This window comes from Pelodiscus sinensis, chromosome 1 (assembly GCF_049634645.1).
Source record: "Pelodiscus sinensis isolate JC-2024 chromosome 1, ASM4963464v1, whole genome shotgun sequence".
In the NCBI taxonomy this organism is placed as follows: Eukaryota; Metazoa; Chordata; order Testudines; family Trionychidae; genus Pelodiscus; species Pelodiscus sinensis.
The window spans coordinates 284351981-284371787 of record NC_134711.1 but is presented as its reverse complement, the minus strand read 5'-3'; the positions used below and the strand labels follow the sequence as shown (position 1 = coordinate 284371787).

Below are 19807 nucleotides of genomic sequence, written 5' to 3'. Positions count from 1 at the left end.
CAGGCCAGAGGGCTTGGAGCAAGCGGTGTCTGGATGGGGGCAGAGGGCAGGGGGGATTTTGTCCAGGAGGAACAGGACAAGTGGTTTCTGGCCAGGAGGCAGGGGGATTTTGGCCAGGGGATTTGGGGGCAGGCTGTCTGGCCGGGGGTGTGAGTTGGAGGGGGTCTGGGCATGAGGTGTTGGGGGCACTTGTTTTTGTGCTGAGCAGCAGGCACCACGTAACATGTTTTCGGGAAGGGTTGGCAGGGTAGGCTGCGGGAAGTGTGTACCAAGGGAAAAAATTAGCAGTACACAGGGAGCCATCTTTGGTTCCTGGTTTCTGTCATGCCAGGGGGAAGGAAAATGCTGTCATTCAAAGTCATTTTTTTCTCTGCTTGTTCCCCATGTGCGGGATCCAGCAGGGTGCCTCCAGGCTTTCTCCCCCCATTGCAGTTTGTCTTGGGGGGGGGGGGGGCGGGCGTAAGGCTGCAGTGCCAGCAATGGCTCCTTGTTGAGGGAGGAGCAAGGGGGCTGAGTTGAGACTCCAGAAGAGCCATATCTGTCTCCCTAGAGAGCCATAGATTGCCAACTCCTGCCATAGTGGCTTCAGCAGTATTGGTAAGGTGCTGCAGCTGTTTCTCTAATGGAAGGGATTTTTCCATCAGTATAGATCAGACTTCTCAGACACTTCACCAAAGAATCAATCAGTATAGATCAGTGGTTGCTCCTGTAGGGCAACCCAGAATGCTTGTTCCTAGAAGTTTGGGGGCTTACACGCCAGTGCCAGAATGCTAAGATCTAGCTAGGAAGAACTGGGAATATAGGCTCTGAGTACAGACTGGGACAGAAAAAGCGCTACAGCTGTGAGAGAAGACACCAGAGTGAAGAATGGACTGTTGTGTGATGATAGACTGTATTTTGGGACCCTGAGGATTTTTAAGAACTGCTGTTGTTATTAAATCAGCCCCAGGCAGGGAGTACTGTTATCCATGGTAAAGCTTGTGTGCAGTTAGTAAACAACTGGCAAGAAGGGGGCTAGGTGCCTGCAAAGCTACCCTGGCCATGAATATGGTCTTGGTCAATGGCTACCCCATTACAAGCAGACATGCAAAATGTGGCTTTAAATTCATAAAATAAGTAGGGCTGTGCTAAGTATGGGAAAATGCCAAGAAAACAATTATTTACAGTTAGTGAATATGATAAGTTGTACTCTTCCTTCTGAGGCAGTATGTAAACATTAACGGAGAATTTGACTATTTGTGGTCATTACAGACTCCATGGCATTTTTATTTACAAGTGTGTGAAGTGTTGTGTAGAATCCTGGCTGAATTCTTATTTGGATAATTATGTTCTGTCTGTAGTTGCAATTTGTAGGTTTTGAGTTTTTTTACATGCTGTCCTAAACTATTTTTTAGTGTTGTTTCGTGCTGTTGAATGCTTGTCACATTTCTTTCTCAAAGAGATTATACTTAATTTGTGGGTGAACTGATTCTTACATTGGAAGTTTCTTAGGAACTTTGAGATCCCTCTAAATGAAAGGCACCCTATTTGTAAAATCATAATCAAGTATTTATGAGTTTTTAAATTATAAACTGTTAGCAACATTATTTTAATGGTCTTAGGCTGTCTTTTGACATGTCTAACTTTTGTTGTCTGTTATTGTCTGTTATTTTACTAGTTAAAAATTGTCATCACATGAAGAGAAATGAAAAATTGTGTATTAAAAAATTGACACCAAAGTTAGTAGAATAAATTACTCTAAAAATGTGATTTTATTTAAATGGAGGTATGGAGTGGGGTGTGGGAGAGCCTTCATAAATTTGAAGAAAAATAGAGGTGAGAGAATTTACTTAAAATTTACAAAGCCTCTCATAGCAAAGAGATTCCACAATGGGAAAAGTAAAGCTTTTTAGAAGACTCAAGGAAAAAAAATGTGCATTGTTAGACTATAAACCCTTCTTAGCACTGATGAGAGTAACAGATAAAAAAATGTAAGCTCCCAGCTGCTATACAAAAACAGCATAAGAAGACTCCTTTGGTATAATAAAATGGAAAAGAGTCATTTTGCTTCTCTTCTACTGTCACATTAGAAGATAATGATATATGGAAAAAGGCTTTTGCTGAAATGCAAATATCTTCTATTATTTAAGCATTTAGTAATGCATCTCTTTGTTTTAAATGTATTTCCACTATCAAGCTGCTTTTTTAGAATACACTTGTGATAGAGTTCTTTCTGAAGAAGAGTTCTGTGTAAGTTCAAAAGCTTGTCTCTTTCCAGCAGAAAAGGTACAGAAAAGCAGGGGAGGGGGGGAACCGTACCTCAGCCATCTTGTCATCTCACTCATTCTTCCTTTCTGTTAAGATGCCACCCTTTTTTGTCTAGAGATATACATAAATCTCTTTATTCTAGCAACTGCAAGAAATAGGCTATGATGGTTATGAAATTTTCCAGACTATGGGTATTCATTTACTTTTTCTTTTGAAGGTGAAAATAACATTTTTCAAAGTATTGAATTTTTATTTCACATGTAACATAGACAGCAATACATATCGGGTCTGGGAGGGAGGGTGCAGGAATTCAGGGGGTGAGGGATGTCTGAGAGGGGGATGTGAGTAGCTCCGGGCCTCCTGACACTCCCAGGCATTCCCCCTCTTCCCCCCCCCCCACCCTACCGCTATGGGAGCAGAGGGAGAAAAGCCTCCAAGGAAGCAATTTGCTTTGCTGCTCTTCCCCCAGCTGGGGTGGGGGGAGTAGCAGTGCACAGAGCCACTTTCTCCTCCCCCTGTCAGAGTCCGAACCACGGATGTTCCCAGATTAGGGACACCTGGATAACAAAGGTTCAAGTGCATAATAGTTATCTCTACATTTCCATTATAAATTCTTTCTGTGTAGAATCCTGACTCAAGCTTTTTCTTGGAAGAAAATTTAGTTGTCAAGTCTGTACAGCTTGGGCTATAGCTAATCAAAGTGGTAAAAAAAACCTTTAAGAAGGGGTAAAAAGTTTCAGCACCTGGGAACTGTGGAATTCACCCCATTCTATTCAAGCTTAATGAAATCCTCAGAAATAGCTAACATGGATAGGCTTCTGTGTAGGGCTGTTGATTAGTCACACTTAGCTCAAAACAATTAATTGCGATTTTAAAAATAGCAGTTAATCACAGCTTTAATCATACTTTTAAAGAGTAAACTACCAACTGAAATTTATTAAATATTTTTGGATGTTCTACATTTTCAAATAGATTGATTTCAGTTATGACCTAGAATACAAAGTGTATACTGCTTACTTTATATTATTATTTTTATTGCAAATATTTGCACTGTAAAAAAGATAAGCAAAATAAATAGTATTTTTCAATTCCCCTCATACAAGTACTGGAGGGCAATCTCTCTATTGTGAAAGTGTGTTATGCTTATAAGACTTCTTATAAGATGCTCCAAATCTAGTCCCTCTCATCTTTTTCGGGGAAAAAGCAAGACACCCAGTTTATTAAGAATAAAATATGAAACCCTTTGTCTGGAGTGAGCTTGTCTTTTTGAAGCATGTGCTAGCTGCTTTGATACTGTATTCTTAATAAATGTGACATCTTGCCTTTTTCTCTAAAAAGATTCCGTGTGCTTCTTCTGAGTATAACAAGTGCAACGTACAAATGTAGAGTGTTGGGTGTTTTGTGGGTTGATGTTTTGTTTGTTTGTTTGTTTGTTTGTTTGGTAATATAACTGCACTCAGAAACTAAACAATGTAAAACTTCAGATCCTACAAGTCCACTCAGTCCTACTTATTGTTCAGCTATATAATGGAAGAGAAAATTGGAGGATTGATTTTGACGTTTTGTCTTTAGAAGATCTATAGATGATTCCAGAGTTATAAGGCTTTTTGAAAGAACAGAGCAAAAGTGATCAAAATGCTTTTAAAAAACAAATATTAGCTCAATTGTCTGGTTTGTGTTCCTATTTTGATATTTATTTTCCTGGATTTGAATGTGAATCTAAAGATACCTGTCAGATTCAAAATCTGTTTGTGGTAACAGTTGACTCCATTCTTATATTAAGTATTTTAGCTTAAGAAGACCTCTTAAGAATTGTCAAGTGATCACATGTAGAAGGTTAAGTTTTCAAATATTACAAATCAGGAATTCTGGATTTCTGTTAAGCAGGACGTTTCAAAGAATTCAGTGATGTAGCTATGAAAGTGTGTGTATGTACGCTTTGTTAAAGCTTCAGCCAAATTGAGCAAGTATGAAATTTGAACCAGGCCCGTTCTACTCACTAAAATCTTTGGTTACATGTGAACATACCAAAATATTCATATTTCCAAAGTATAGTTTAAAAATCCAGATTAGATCAGATTATATGTATAAACAAACTTTATGTAGTTACATGTAATTTCAAAACCATAGAAACTCTAGTGTTCCTCTTGTATCTACTGCATTGAACTCTTGAATACAATATCCTCAGTTAGTTTTTTAAAAAAGTATTTAGTTGTGGGGAGACACCAAGTTTTAAAATATCTTTAGGTTGGAGGGATTAGATTTGTCAATAAGGGTAAACATCTGTTTCACTATACATATCCTAATTGTTGATAGTGATAAAAATGTACAAGTAGAAAGTGCTGCTTGAGAACTTCAGCATGTCTGTCTGTCTCTGTCTTGACAGAATGCTCCCTATAAAATCTCCATTGGAAACTGGATTGAATTGGTGCCCACAAGTGGGAGGGCTAAATTGGTGCCCATAATGGCTTCTTGAAGTGTAGCTTCTTTCTGGCTGAGAACCTATACCTCCCTGTCTTAGCTACTACAGTATATTGTTTTAGTGGTTGATGATTAAAGGGATTATATTAATTTCTGGTTTGAAAAGCTATAAAATGTGTCTTGTGCTTTTTCTACTTCACTGCTAAATTGCTGAAGTATTCCAGTTTTAAACAGAAGATACTGACTTGACACACATGCTGTCCTTTTCAAAATAAACATGATTATTTCAAGATCTTTAATAATCAAATGAAAGGGGGACTGAGAATGAGTTTTTGGTGTCCCTACAAGCAATGTTTTGTACAAATTGTGTGTTAATCTTTTGATAATTTTCTTTCCATTCTTTACAGATCACATAATCATTGTAAAATCTAATTATCTGCATTCCCAGTTGGATAATTTAAAATTACCCTTTAAGCTTTGACTTCAGGTTTATTTATTTTAAATTAAAAAGTTGCTTTGAAAGAAGAGCTTTAGTGATCTTGGGCAGCTTATATAGTAGAATTAAGATATAGCTGTTCTTGCCAGCTGATGTTTGATGGGCATCTTTCTCTTACCAGGGTAGCTAAAATCTAGGACAGCACAAAACAATGTAAATGGCAAAATATATCTGCATGCATGCCTGAGCTTGGCAGGTATACCCATCTTACACGTACTACTGCTGGTGAGAGAAACAAAGCTTTCAAGTCACAATGAGAAGCTCTGTGGGGCTCTAAAGCTTGTTTCTCTCACCAGTAGAATAAAAGGTCCAATAAAAGATACTAACTCACCCATCTTCTCTCTCTAATATCTTGGAACCAATATGGGTGAGCCACACTGAATTTTACAAGTTATCAATCACAGGAAACCCATTTTTGTGTTAATGTCCCAGAGAATTCCTTAAATTGTTCTCTTACTGAGCTTGAAGTTTTAGGTTGAGTTATATGTATTCATGGGCAATTGTGCCAAAATAAGGAAGAAGTATTAAGTGACAATATTTTACCTGATGTACCAGTTGAAAGTGTTTTTTCTGCATTCTATGCAGACCTCTAAATAATAATAATATCTATTCTTTGTTATAAATTTGAATAATAGAAAATCATGTGTAAACTATTATATTTTTCACGCATCACTGAACAAAATAGCCTAACGTGCTTTATTCTTTGAACAGTTTATGAGATGAGAAATATACATTAACAATAATACTTTTGCAATATAAATTTATCTCCATCAAAGAGATTGAAGCAGTGACTATTACGTGAATGCCGTTTTCATTTTTGTGTGTGTGTTCAGTCATTGTCCAAGTTTATGTTTTCGATTTCCATAAACCGCCTTTCATAAACTGCCTAAATGGCTGGCACAGAAATTGGCAGATTCTAGCTGCTAGAGAGCTTGTTTACTTTGTTGGAAACTGAACTCAGCTCAAATTTGCTGCTGTTTGGCAGTCATGGAGAAGTACAATTAAGATAAAGAGCAGAGATTTTCACTTCTCCCTAAAGTTGCTGTAAGGGTTTCCAGCTGTTCACTGAGTGAAACCTGTTCTTTCACACAGTGCGAGAGTTGTAGGACATTTCCCTCATCGAGGAGTTAGAAAGTAGGATGAGATAATTTCATTATAATGTAATAAAATATTTGGGGGGGGATTTATTATTTCTCTCTTTGAAAATGGCACAGTGATTACAAAGGTTAATTTGACATATAGTTTCTGCGGTCTTGATTCTGCCACCTTCCTCATGCTGAGTTGTACCTTTTGTAGCACAAGTAGTTCTGTTAATGTTAAACAAGTAAATGTATTGCTGAAATAATGATAGTAGCTTGGCTGAGGAATCTTAGGACTGGTCTACGCTATGGGGAAAATCAAAGCTGCTTCAGTCAATCTTCCGGGGTTCAAATTAGCGGGTAATTCAAACTGAGAGGGCACTCTTGTCATCGCTGATAGTCCTGCTCCTCATAAGGTGTAAGGGAAGCCAATGGGAGCATGTGCTTCTGTCAACTCCTGCTCAGCGATTGGCACTAAAACACGATTTAAGATACTTGGACTCCAGTTACATAATTAACATATCTTAAGTCAACTTTCCCCTTTACTGTAGACCGGGCCTTAGGGGATATAATTGTAAGTGCACACAGAGATGGTAGGTGTCACAAAGGCTCCAAAGCATCCAGATAAGATAGCAATCAGGGAACACTAAACACAAGAAAAGAGTAGCTAAGCCATCAGCAATTACACAAAACAGTCCCTGAGCCACTAAATATTTCTCCAAATACCCATCAACCTCAGTTACCCCAGAATGATGTATTTATGTTCAGCTGAAATACAAAGGTGAGACTATTTTTAATCATGAAAGCAGAGCAGAGTTCACTAGAATTCTGCCTGAATACATGGCCGAATCAGGTCTTTCGCTTTCTCCCATTTTACCAATAAGAAGTGGAATTTGAAAGATAAAGAAGGAAGAAGCAGTTGTCAGTCTCTTCACCTCCTGAGAGGAGCCAGCTGTCTTCCTAGCAGGCTGGATCTTGAATCACATGGCAAGTTCCTGTATCTGGCTGTTGAGCTGCAGATCCTAAATGATATGGAAAAATTTTCCAAAGAAATTCTCCTAACATTGCGTCCTCTCCGCCTACACAAGGATTTGGACAAAATTCTCCTGCTGTTTTCATGATAGAAAAATTATCCCCAGTGAAACCAGATGTTTGCACTGGATTCTTTATAACATGCCTTAGACCGTTCACTCTCCCATCTCAGTTAAACAGTGTCATATGCTTGTTTTGCTGTTAGTTGCAAGTCGGTTATAAAAGGAATCAGAGTTTGTTCAAACATTTTCCAAGTAATGCCATAGGTGGAAAATACATCAGCCACTACAGAAGAAATCTGTAAAGCTGTCACCTGGACACTGTCAACTAGCATTACTAGCTTGACATTCAGTCCTCAGTGGAAACATTATTCAGCGAGAAACTGCTTGGAATACGCTTATAATACCAATTCTAGGAAAACAGGAACATCGTTGTTTTGTCCTGCTTATCTCTTGCTTCATCCGCCTGCCTAATTACATCTCATGTGTCTCAGAATGGGGAAGAGGTCAGGATTCAGAAGGGAAAATTTGTTACTCAGTGGTATTCCTTCTAGCACTGATCTCTCCCATAGCCTGTCTCACTCAAGACAAGACTTGTACCTGGCTCTTTCCAGTTCAGAAATTATTGTTTAATACTACATTTATTAATAATTTAGCATTTCCAAACAGCTTTAAAAATATTAATTGGGAATAAGGATGGAAGGAATGTGGTCAAGCCACAAACCTGATGAATAAATATGCACTACCTCCAGTTTTTGCAGTAAGAAAGGCTCATCCCAGCAGTCTTGCATTGGGGGAAGAAATTAGTTCCTTTGGGTCGTGGTTTATAAAGGTAAACCCTCAAGATGCTTTGTTTGTTTGAGCATCCATAGATACAGCCACTCTCATCTCCCAAGGCTGTGATTCAACATCTCTGGCCAACAGGAGATGAAGGAAGTGGTGGCCCAGCCTGCACAGCTTCCCACAGTTCCCATTGACCAGGAATGTTGTACCGTGGCTGCTGTGAGCAACCATGCATGCCGCCACTCAGGTAAACAAAGCATCTTGCAGGAAGCCAGTGGTTTACCCTGACAAGCTGCAACCCAAAGTTTGAAAATCCCTGACTTAGAGGACTTGGAAATTGGCAATAGAATATGGAAACGTCTATTCTATAGTTCATCATCATCAACAACAACCATGGGCTCAGCACCCGTTGGTGTCCAAAGCCTCCCTCACTATTTCCTTCCATCTTTCCCTGTCCAGTGCAGAGTAGATTTGTTTCTGTAGACTAGCTCCACACCAATCTACTATATCAATTCTGTAGCTGGTTGATTTGAATTATGATCCAAGTTGGTATGGGGAACCAAGTGGTTGGTGGAAATAGTAGTAATTTCCTAAGTGAAATAAGTAGTAATTTCCATCTAGTCTCCCTTGGTGGCCTTTGTGAAATAAATAGTAATTTTGATCCAGTCCCTTAGTGAAGAAGTGACTGCATTTTATAAGCCACCTATTGCATCTCTTTCCCCCAAAATAGATTATTTTTTTAAGACTTACATAGTTTTAAAGGAAATGGTCAGAGTCAGCAGAAGGATTACCTCTTCTCCTCCACCACCAGTAATTTTAAAGAAAGAATCTTGTTCAGTAAGTACTTCTGCTAGTGGGACTTTAGAGGTCTCACAGCTACTCCATTGAATATAGGGAATCTAAGTCAGAGAACGTGTAACTAATTGAGACAAGTTAGTGTTGAACAAATGTGTAAATCCCAGAAAAAAAAATCCATCTGAGCTAAACAAAGCACCGGCAACAATGCATATCTAACAGAAGGAAAACCTGCCTAAGTAAAACAAGTAGGCTACGTCTAGACTGGCATGATTTTCCGGAAATGCTTTTAACGGAAAAGTTTTCTGTTAAAAGCATTTTCAGAAAAGTGCGTCTAGATTGGCATGGACACTTTTCCGCAAAAGCATCATTTTCGCGATCAGGGCTTTTTTGCGCAAAACAAATCTCAGCTGTCTACCTTGGCCCTTTTGCGCAAAAGTTTTGCGCAAAAAGGACTTTTGCCCGAACGGGAGCAGCATAGTATTTCCATAAAAAGCACTGATTTCTTACAGTAGGAAGTCAGTACTTTTTCAGAAATTCAAGCGGCCAGTGTAGACAGCTGGCAAGTTTTTCCGGAAAAGCAGCTGATTTTCCGGAAAAACTGGCCAGTCTAGACACAGCCATACAGTTGTGGGATGGAGTAAGGGAAAAAATGTCAACAAGTGTTTTGGAGACACTGTCATGAACCCAGCAGAATCATGATCTAGAACAGGGTGGGCAAAGGCCTGCAAAGGCCCTGCTGCTCCCCCGCCCCCAAGCCATTTAGGGCTTGGAGGAGAGGGAGCACGAAAAGCCTTCTCCACTCTGCCCCCACCCCGCGAGCTGTGGACGACGCTTCAAAGTGCCACATGCTCCTGGCAGGGTGGGAGGAGGCTGTGCATGCTCCCCCTCCCCCAGGCCAATTAGGGCCTCGAGGCAGGGGAGTATACAAAGCCTCCTCCCGCCCTGCCAGGACCATGTGGCGCTTTCGCGCTGCTCGCAGGGTGGGGGCAGAGAGGAGAAGGCTTCACCTGCTCCCCTGCCTCTAAGCCCTAAGGCTATGTCTCGACTGCAGGCTTCTTTCGAAAGAGGCTCTTTCGAAAGCATCTTTCGAAATAGCCTCTTTCGAAAGATCGCATCTAGACTGCAGGCGGATCTTTCGAAAGAGAAATCCGCTTTTTCGAAAGAGAGCACCCAGCGAGTCTGGATGCTCTCTTTCGAAGACGACCTCTTTACATTGAAGAACGCCTTCTTTCGAAAGAGGAACTTTCGAAAGAAGGCGTTCTTCCTCGTAAATTGAGGTTTACCGCCATCGAAAGAAAAGCCGCGTTCTTTCGAAATAATTTCAAAAGAACGCGGCTTGAGTCTGGACGCAGGGGAAGTTTTTTCGGGAAAAGGCTACTTTTCCCGAAAAAACCCCTGAGTCTGGACACGGCCTAATTGGCCTAGAGGCAGGAGAGTGAGGGAAGTTTCCTCCCATGCCAGGGGCATGGGCACTTTGGGGGAATGTGGGGTGGGGGCAAAGGCACTCCCTCATCGTCAGATTAATCATTGTCTGGGGATGAGGAACCCTGAAATATCTTGTCCACGCCCCTTCTGCTCAATGCCCTGCCCCTTCCTGTGCGGCCCGGGACAACTTCAAAAATTTCCGAAGTGGTCCCCGGCAAAAAATTATTGCCCACCCCAATCTAGAAGAGTTGAAGGGCTTTTCTTTTTGTACAAGCAAAAATAAGCCAGTAGGAATGCACTACATGTTTTTTTGGTTTCTGCTTTAAATAGGACAGAATGAGTTGTCCCACTTAAACAGGATGACAATTTATCAGACTGTTTTTCTCACCAGCTCCTATATTCCCACTTCCTTGCTTGTGTGCAGAGTGTGATGAGGCTGCAATGCTCTGTGAGAGCCTGCTTACTGATACTAATTAGTAAACATGAACTAGGGAAACTGAGTGTTTAGGTCATTTGGTGTAGGTGTGAAATTCTGCGTACTGGTGACAAAAATGCCAATTATTTATAGTTTTAATGTTAAAAAAATCAACAGTCAGCAATGTGGAGAAGTCTTTCAAATATAGCATATGGTAGAACCTCAGAGTTATGAACTCGGGAATGGAGGTGGTTTGTCACTCTGAAATGTTCATAACTGAACAAAACATTATGTATTGTTCTTTCAAAAGTTTATTGCTGAACATTGATTTAATACAGCTTTTCAACTTTTAACACAGAGAAAAAGCATGCTGCTTTCCCTTTATATCTGTAAGGCTGTGTCTAGACTGCAGGGTTTTTTCGAAAAAAGTAGCCTTTTTTCGAAAAAACTTCACCTGCATCTAGACTACAGCCGTGTTCTTTCGAAATTAAATCGAAAGAACGTGGCTTTTCTTTCGACGGCGGTACTCCTCATTTCATGAGGAATAACGCCTTTTTTCGAAAGTGCTCTTTCAAAAAAAGGCGCTATGTAATGCAAACTGTGCTTTTTCGAAAGAGAGCATCCAGACTGCCTGGGTGCTCTCTTTCGGAAAAAATAGCTTGCTTTTTCGAAAGTACTGATTGTAGTCTAGATGTTCTTTTTTGAAAGAAGCTTTTTCGAAAGTATCTTTTGAAAAAGCCTCTTTTGAAAGAGGCTTGCAGTCTAGACGTAGCCTAATAGTTTATTTTATGTTTAGGAAAGGAAACACTGAAGTCAACATAATCAAACAGGTTGTTAATAACTATTGCACCTGATATGCTAAGCAAATATTGGAGTTTTGCATTCAGTTCTACTGATCTTGAAGATGGTAGGGAAATCATGGGAATTAGTTCTGCGCTAGGCCAGACATTCAGCTTCCCTCATTAACTTCAAATCCCCCGAATACTTTTTGGAAATACTGCAAAAAGAGAAGGAGTGGAGAATAGCCAGGGAATTGAAAAGAGATTTGGAACTGCTTTGTAGTTACCCTGGATACTTTCTAATGCCATGCAAAACTATTTTTCTTCAGATTTACTTGTTCTGTCAGGAGATACTGGAATGTGTTATGCATGTTCTGTAACTCCTGCATGGCAGTAGGAACAATTCTACAGTTATTTTGCAGACTTCCTGATTAAAATATTTCTGCCTTATGTCATCTGATTTCTCTTCTAACTGCTTTCAGTGTTGATTTCCCCCAAAGTTGCCTTTTTCAGAGTTTCTTTGTTTTGAAAATTGTTGTTATTAGGAATTTGTGCTACTTATTAATTAGCATGATGCTAATACATTATTTTAGTATTCTGTGTAGATGGGGACCTTTTTGTTTCTGACAGAGGATGTTTTGTACTGTATATGATTAACTACAACCAGCTGAATTAATGTTTTTATTTACACTGAATGCACTTATTGGTCTCTTGTCATTTTTCTGTTCCAGTTCTGCCTCACCCTCCTATGCCTATTCATAATTTCACTATATATATATAGTTCCTGAGTCCTTTTGTCTCTACGCTGGTTCCCTCTTTTTCTTTTTTTTTTTGTTAATGGTCAGACAGTGATTTATGCTCCATTGATCTCCTATTCCCATTGTACTCCAATATTTGTACCTTTGTTGTGCCCTTTATGCTTTGAACAGTCCTGTAAATATATGAGAAGTATCTTACCTTGGAGAACTTGAAAAATTATTTATTTCAGATTTAATTGATCACTGGATCAGTGTGTTCTAGTATTTGATTGCCATGGTTTATGTGTCATAAAGTGCTTGTAGCCTTAAGGTACTATGGGTTTGGACTAAAGATTATAACTGAAGTGAAATTATGCCAAATAATAGCATCTGAGAATTTGTTATATATTATAAGTAATTAGTAATCAAAGAATAAAAGACATTTCCATAGCTGAAGTTTTTCTGCATCTAGTATTGATTTATCTGAGCAAAATAGAAATGGTGTCTACAGTAGTAGGAAAATGATGTTTCATGTTGCATTTATCTGCAAATAATACCCCACTGCAAAGATTTAATTAGCAGTTTGTATTTTTATTATGATCTTTCTTGGGGGTGTTTGTTTTTTGTTTTTTGTTTTTAGTAGAAACCTTGTAGCAGATCAATCATGACCTTTGTTGTTGGGGATATAAATTGTACGGACAGCAAATAAAGGAGGTTTGGATGTTAACTGTTTCCAGATTTCAGTTAAAATTGGATGCTTGTCATTTTACAGTTTGCTACAAACAATGCTATATTTGATTTCCTGTGTCTATGAAGTCTGGTTTTGCAAACATGTTTAAAAAATCTGAAGATAAATCTAAAGTAAAGTTTTGAGGGATGAATAGCCTTAGGTTAAGCAAATAATCCTAGTTCAGTATGTGGCTATGAAGGTGAGCGTGGTTTTTTATAAATCAAATCTTATAATAAGGTCTGTGGTTTGATCAGATAAAGAGAAATTGTGTTTGAGCTTTCTAAACTACAACCTGTTCTTCATTTGATGCTCATTTAGTTTTAATTGAAGTTGATTGTACTAACTGAAGTTAAAACTGTTCCCACATTTCCATCAGACTGTTTTTAAAGAACTTCCCTATATGAATGTTGTTTTGGAAAGAAAGGAATATCATGCCATGAAACCCCCAAAAACCAGCAACTAAATTTAGTACTTTATGATATAGTGATGAATCAAGGGCCAGTAAAATAGTTATCCTATCTGAATCATTTCAGGTAGTAATTTTTTTAAAATAAACTATTTTATATATAATATCAGTTTCTCTTGGAGATACTAGTATGGAGCAGGGCAATTCACTTTGACACTGCTAAGCAGTTTAATTTATCTGAGGAGATTTCTTTGACATTTGGAAATGTTCCCCATGGCAATTATAATTTAAAACGTGCATGCTATACCCAGAACTAGTGGTACCACATTGCACTTTCATATGGGAGAAGTGGGCTTCAATGCTTGTATTTTTCACTTGCTAGATTTAAAGGGCTAGGAGTTGCTATGAAAACCTTGAGTGAGGAAGAGGGACTGCTGAACACTAACTTCTCTGAATAATTAGGGATCATGGTGATGGACACTCCTCAGTCTGCATCTTTTTATGGGTTTTAAAAAGAAATAGAAAGTGAGGCTCTCTGGGGCTCCCAAACACCTGCCACTTTGGTACCTCATGCAGTGAAAAAATAAAATTATATCTCATACATGACATCACTATGCCACTCAAACCTCTAGACTGGTTCCATGAGTTTCTGCACTCTGGCTATTGTTGTATAATGGTGTGTGGGCTTTTGCAGTTATCATTGCTTTCCCTCCTAGAGAATTGAAAATGCCACAGTATTGATTCCAAATAGGACTTTCAGTTTTTATTTTTTCCCTTTTAGTTTATAACTAAAAGTCAGTTTTCTTTTGTTTCTAATTGCATTTTTTTAAATCTCAGAGATACCACTGTACAGAGCCTTACTTTGCAGCCTTCGGTTAAAGATGGACGTATTACATATGAAGACTCACCACTGGTCAGTATTTAAATTATGTTTATAGATTTGAGAATATATTTCCATTTATAAAATAATGTCAAGTATATTGGAGGCTTCACGATAGCCAAGGAATTCAGAGCTAAGCTATAATATCCTTATCCTTGTGGTCTGGGAACTGTAACTTTCATTAGACTATATTATTATTCAGCAACAGAATCCAGTATAGTAAGTAAATTGCCAGTACAAAGGCAACTTTCCCTTCTTGGTATTTACACCTCCTCCTCAGCTGCTATGATTGAGGCATATCCATCCTGACTGAATTGGCCTCATTAACACTGATCCTGCACTTGATAAGTAACTCCATTCTTTTGTTATACTTGTACTTACAGATATACCTCTGCCTCTGTAATTTCTGCTTCAATTCATCTGATGAAGTGGGTTTTACCCACAAAAGCTTATGCCCTAATAAATCTGTTAGTCTCTAAGATGCCACAGGACACTTTGTTGTTTTCACAATCAAGAGATTACACTACTTCACTTGTATGGGATGAATTGAAAAAATACTAGTTGTTCATCTTTTTTACAGTGCCTATATTTGTAATAAAAATAATACTATAAAGTGAGCACTTTGTCTTCTGTGTTAGAATTGAAATCGATCGATTTAAAAATGTAGAAAACAATTATAATACATTTCGATTGGTATTCTGCTGTTAACCGTACAATTAAAACTGTGATTTATTGTGATTGATTTTTTGAGTTAATTGTGCGGATTAATTGCAATTCATTGACAGCCCTGCTGAAAACACACATTTTTAGTATTAACAGTGCCCATTTCTTTCTTCAGTTTATTAAGCAACAATTTGTTTATGTTTTAATATTGCTATATTAGTTAGGGATGTTAACAGGTAACCGATTAACTGGTAAACATCATCTTTCACTAGAAGCAGCAGTGGCTCTGCCAGCCCCGTGTGGGTCTGCCACTTCCAGCCCCACAAAGTCTTGGACCTGGCAGCCTTGTGTGGGGCCAGAAGCAGCCAGGCTGGAGCAGCCTGTGTCTGTAGCAGGGTGTGTGTGGTTCTCCTTGTCTGGCTGGAGCAACCCCTCCACTCACTCCTGTTTAATCAGTTAACCAGTTAAACTTAACTTTTAACCAGTTAACTAATTAAATGGGATTTTACATCCCTAATATTAGTAACCACTTTCTGCCCCTTTGGTTTTTTTTCTATATTAAATAATAGAGGGCAAATGCAAGATGTTACTACAAGGAATTGAGAAATTAATACTGCAGTTTTGTGTGTGTATGTGTTTGTATGACAGTCCATTTCTTCTGTCATTTAGGTGAAAGCAGTCAAGTTGGGGCATATTCTGGTTATTGATGAGGCAGACAAAGCACCTACAAATGTTACCTGTATTTTAAAAACTCTTGTGGAAAGTGGAGAAATGGTTCTGTCAGATGGAAGGCGCCTTATTGCCAGTAAGTTGCTTTTATAGCTTTTGTAAAACATAGTGGCTGTGTCTACACTGGGCCACTTATTCCGGAAAATCAGCTGCTTTTCCGGAATAAGCTGCGAGCTGTCTACACTGGCCCTTGAATTTCCGGAAAAGCAACGACGCTCTACTGTACAAAATCAGCCGCTATTCCGGAAAAACTATTCTGCTCCCGCTCGGGCATAAGTCCTTATTCCGGAACACTTTTTTCCGGAAAAGGGCCAGTGTAGACAGCCCAGTAGTCTTTTCCGGAAAAAAGCCCCGATTGCGAAAATGGCGATCGGGGCTCTTTTCCGGAAAAGCGTGTCTACATTGGCCACAGACGCTTTTCCGGAAAAAGGGCTTTTCCGGAAAAGCAGCCTGCCAATGTAGACGCTCCTTTTCCAGAAAAACTGAAAACAGAATAGTATTCTGTTTTAAGCAGTTCCGGAAGTTCATGCCAGTTTAGACACAGCCAGTATGTTTCCATGTTCCAGCAATTGCTTTTACTATGAAAGAGCCTCTTTCCTCAAAGAAGAGGAAGAACGGCTCTTGCGCAAGAGGGTTTTTTTGTGCAAAAAGAAGCCATGTAGACAGCTCCTTTTTGTGCAAAAGCCTCTTGCGCAAAAAGTGGCTGCTCATTAATTATGCAGATATGGCACAGCAATATTCCATGCTTCACCTCATTTGCATGTTTGTTGCGCAAAACAGCACAGTACAGACGTAGCCTTGCTGTGCAAATGTTAGCAGTTAATTAGTGTTTAAAGTATAGTACTTTGTAGAAAAACTCCGTAAACTTGTCTGCTGGACACCATGTCAATATTTCAGTTGTTACTGTTATGAAAACTTTGTCATTTTACAAGGCAAAAAGGAGGCTTTTCTTGCTTGGCAACTAAATTAAGTTGAGCTCTGCCTTCAACACTTCAAATAAGGATGCATTCGACCAAGTCCTCTAGGTAACAACTGTGTAGTTCTGTTGTTTACAGCATATTTTGGCCTGTGATATCCTTATCTTAGATTTTGAATTTGCGGTTAGCAAAAATGATTGCGTGGGGTTTGGTTTTGTTCTTTTGTTTTTTTGCTGTTTTAGTTGTACGCTGACAAAATTTCATCATTGGAATTTATCAACTAGAAAAGAAAAAAACTGAAAACACGGAATTTTTACAGTTATTTTTTGGAGCACAGCTGTATTTAAAATGTATGTTTACTGTTAGTCAATGCGATGTTATATGCATGATGAAAATAGAGAATTTTTTTTTCTTTGAAATAGATTAGGAACACTGATTTAAGTATGAATGAAGTAATTATTCAGTATTCAGGTGATACAACCCCAGAATTATACTGAGTAACCACAAATCTCAAGGGAGTCATTTAAAAGAAATTGTGTCTGGCTCTTTAAAACCTTGACTGTGTAATTGTGAGAGGTTTCCTGTGGGTATCTATCAGTAAAGGTGTGCTGCCAGGGTGCTGGTGGAGAAGCCCAACCTGAGCCAGTTAGCACATTTTCTATACACATGGTTCTGGCCTCCCTCAGGACTTGTCACCACTATGGAGTGGATCGACGCTACTGTGATCAATTCACCAACTGTCTATTTAGCAAGTCTAGTAAAGATCCACTGAGTGATTGCTGATCAGTCTCCTGTGGACTTTGGTACTCCAGCAGGACAAGATGAGAAAGAGGAGTTTACAGGAGAGTTTTTTCTGTCGACACAGTGCAGTGTAGACCCCATGGTCAGAGCTTTCTTAACCTCCCCCTCTCCCTCCTCCTCCCCACATGCCCTCCGAGCGAGAAATCTGAGCTGCATGGTGGAGGGTAGTGGCTGAGCTCAAGCTGTAGACCGCCTGTAAGACGGCCGTGGACCCTTGAGAACCATTGATTTAAATTATGTTACTAATGTAACTGAAATTGTGTAACTTAGATCAACCTGCCCTTGTAGTGTAGACCTGCTCAGAGATTTCCAGGGCCCTTCAAGATTATGGACACCGTTTTCTGTATGAGAGCAAACCACAGATTTTGTCTCCCTCTCTCACACAAGGCAGTGTGTGGAAATCTCCACAGGGGGTTTCTAATGAATATTTCCTGTACCAGCCTTCTCCCACAAGTTTTACTGAAGGCACAAGTTGTTCTGGTTCTGAGAAATTCAATGCATCATTGCCCTTAGAACAAATTATTCATATAGATTTAGAGTCCAACACTTTATGAAACAAAATAATTATAGGCAAGAGCCCAGAGCTGTCATAGTGAAGCAACATGCTGATAAAGCCTCTTGTGCTTTTTGAAGATGTATATATTTCTATTGTTTGGTTCATAAATTGCAAAATTAAAACATTTTTAACAATCTATTTTTGCAGATCCTGCTAATATAGATGGAAGAGAAAATATAATAGTAATTCATCCTGATTTTAGAATGATAGTACTAGCAAATAGACCTGGATTTCCGTTTTTGGGTAATGATTTTTTTGGCACACTAGGTAAGTGATATGTATTAAATGGGAAAACTGTAAATCAGATATATGAAATGCCATTGGATGTGGGAAAAACACTAGCTTTCTTTGTTTTACTTGATCTCTTGGTGAACGGAAGCATGGGGTAGCTGTAGTGGGGAAAAGATTGCTAAATCAATTAATTTGGGGCCCTGAGGACTCATAGTTTCAGACATGACCCTGTTTGGGATGGACATCAACACATCAAGAAAGTAAGTTTCACATATGTCCAGTGAGCAAGGACAATCCAGGACTCTTTCAGGAAAGTGGTCCTCAAGATCAGATATAATGCCACCCTAAGGGGGTCTTCCACTATTTGATCTGAGGAAGTGGGTCTGGCCCACGAAAGCTCATCATCTAATAAACCATCTTGTTAGTCTTTAAAGTGCTACATTGTCCTGCATTTTGCTTCAACTACCCCAGACTAACACGGCTACATTTCTATCACCCTAAGGGGTGTCCATGTTGTAGACCTTTTCCCAGTGAAATTCACTTAGCAGTGCTGGACCAGGATATATGGTTAATATTTCCTCTCTTCCTGCTCACATGAGACTGCTCAAGTGCTTTCCCACTGTCCATATTGGTACTTCATAGTAACAAATTGGTCTTTTATAACTGTCCTTATTTCTACCAAAAAAGTGCCCCCTTTCACCTAGGCATGACACCCTTCCCTTCTGATTTTCCCTATTCTGAATCTAGAATGGAAAAGACCTTGTCTCTTTGACTTCAGAAGCATATTCAAGGTGCTATTAGACAGGTTAGATACAAGTTAATAGATTTCTTTTTTCATTCTCTTCAAGATTTTAAGGGAAGGCTTCCAAGTGTCCAGATACTGTGGCCAAATGGATTGGGTCTGGTTTCCATAGGCCTTCAGAAATTATCCGTGTACTGAAATGTACTGTCTTTTCCACCTCCTTGACTGAGGGAAGTGTGGTAGTGGACAAGCTTTTCAAAGCTACCTCCTGTGGTCTTTCCTTTGGCACTATCAGATAGACAGACAACCAGGCATTTGTGGAAACAGCACTTACCTAATAGAGTGCTTAAAAAAAGACTTCATGAACAAGTTCTCTTTTCAGGGGAACTATAGTAACAGGTCAGAGATTCCTGTTCTATCTTTGGGGTGAGGGCTACCTTGCCTTCAGGTATTTCTAATGTAGCCTTAATTCTCATTATCATGAAGAGCAATTAAAAATTTTGTTTTCAGTCGGCGGGTGCTCAATACTTCTCAAAGGCTTTCAGGGGTTTTCCACTATCTTAGATTGGATATAGTATAAGATCTAAGTGTTATTATTAACTCTCTTTTTATAAAGGCTGATATATATGCTATATATATGTATATATATATTTTTTTATTTTAGGGGATATTTTTAGCTGCCATGCAGTTGATAATCCCAAACCGCAGTCTGAACTGGCTATGCTTAGACAGTATGGACCGGATGTTCCTGAGCCAATCCTTCAGAAACTGGTAGCTGCTTTTGGAGAACTGAGAAGCTTGGCTGACCAAGGAATTATTAACTATCCTTATTCAACCAGAGAGGTTGTAAATATAGTAAAACATTTACAGGTACAATATGCATTATCTTGAATTCAAAAGAATGCAACAAATTAAATGAACAGTAATGCACTATACTTTTT

General features: G+C 39.0%; 1 protein-coding gene across 2 annotated transcripts in view; it reads left to right on the top strand.

Annotated features, from left to right (window-relative positions):
• The window catches only part of VWA8 (von Willebrand factor A domain containing 8), a 251624-nt gene that overhangs the window by 137456 nt on the left and 94361 nt on the right, over nt 1–19807 (top strand). For both annotated transcript variants that reach the window (XM_075918951.1, XM_075918952.1), the window contains exons 22-25: nt 14185–14260; nt 15560–15695; nt 18041–18160; nt 19531–19736. In XM_075918951.1, the coding sequence (XP_075775066.1) occupies nt 14185–14260; nt 15560–15695; nt 18041–18160; nt 19531–19736 (538 nt within the window). The remainder of the gene's footprint in view (nt 1–14184; nt 14261–15559; nt 15696–18040; nt 18161–19530; nt 19737–19807) is intronic.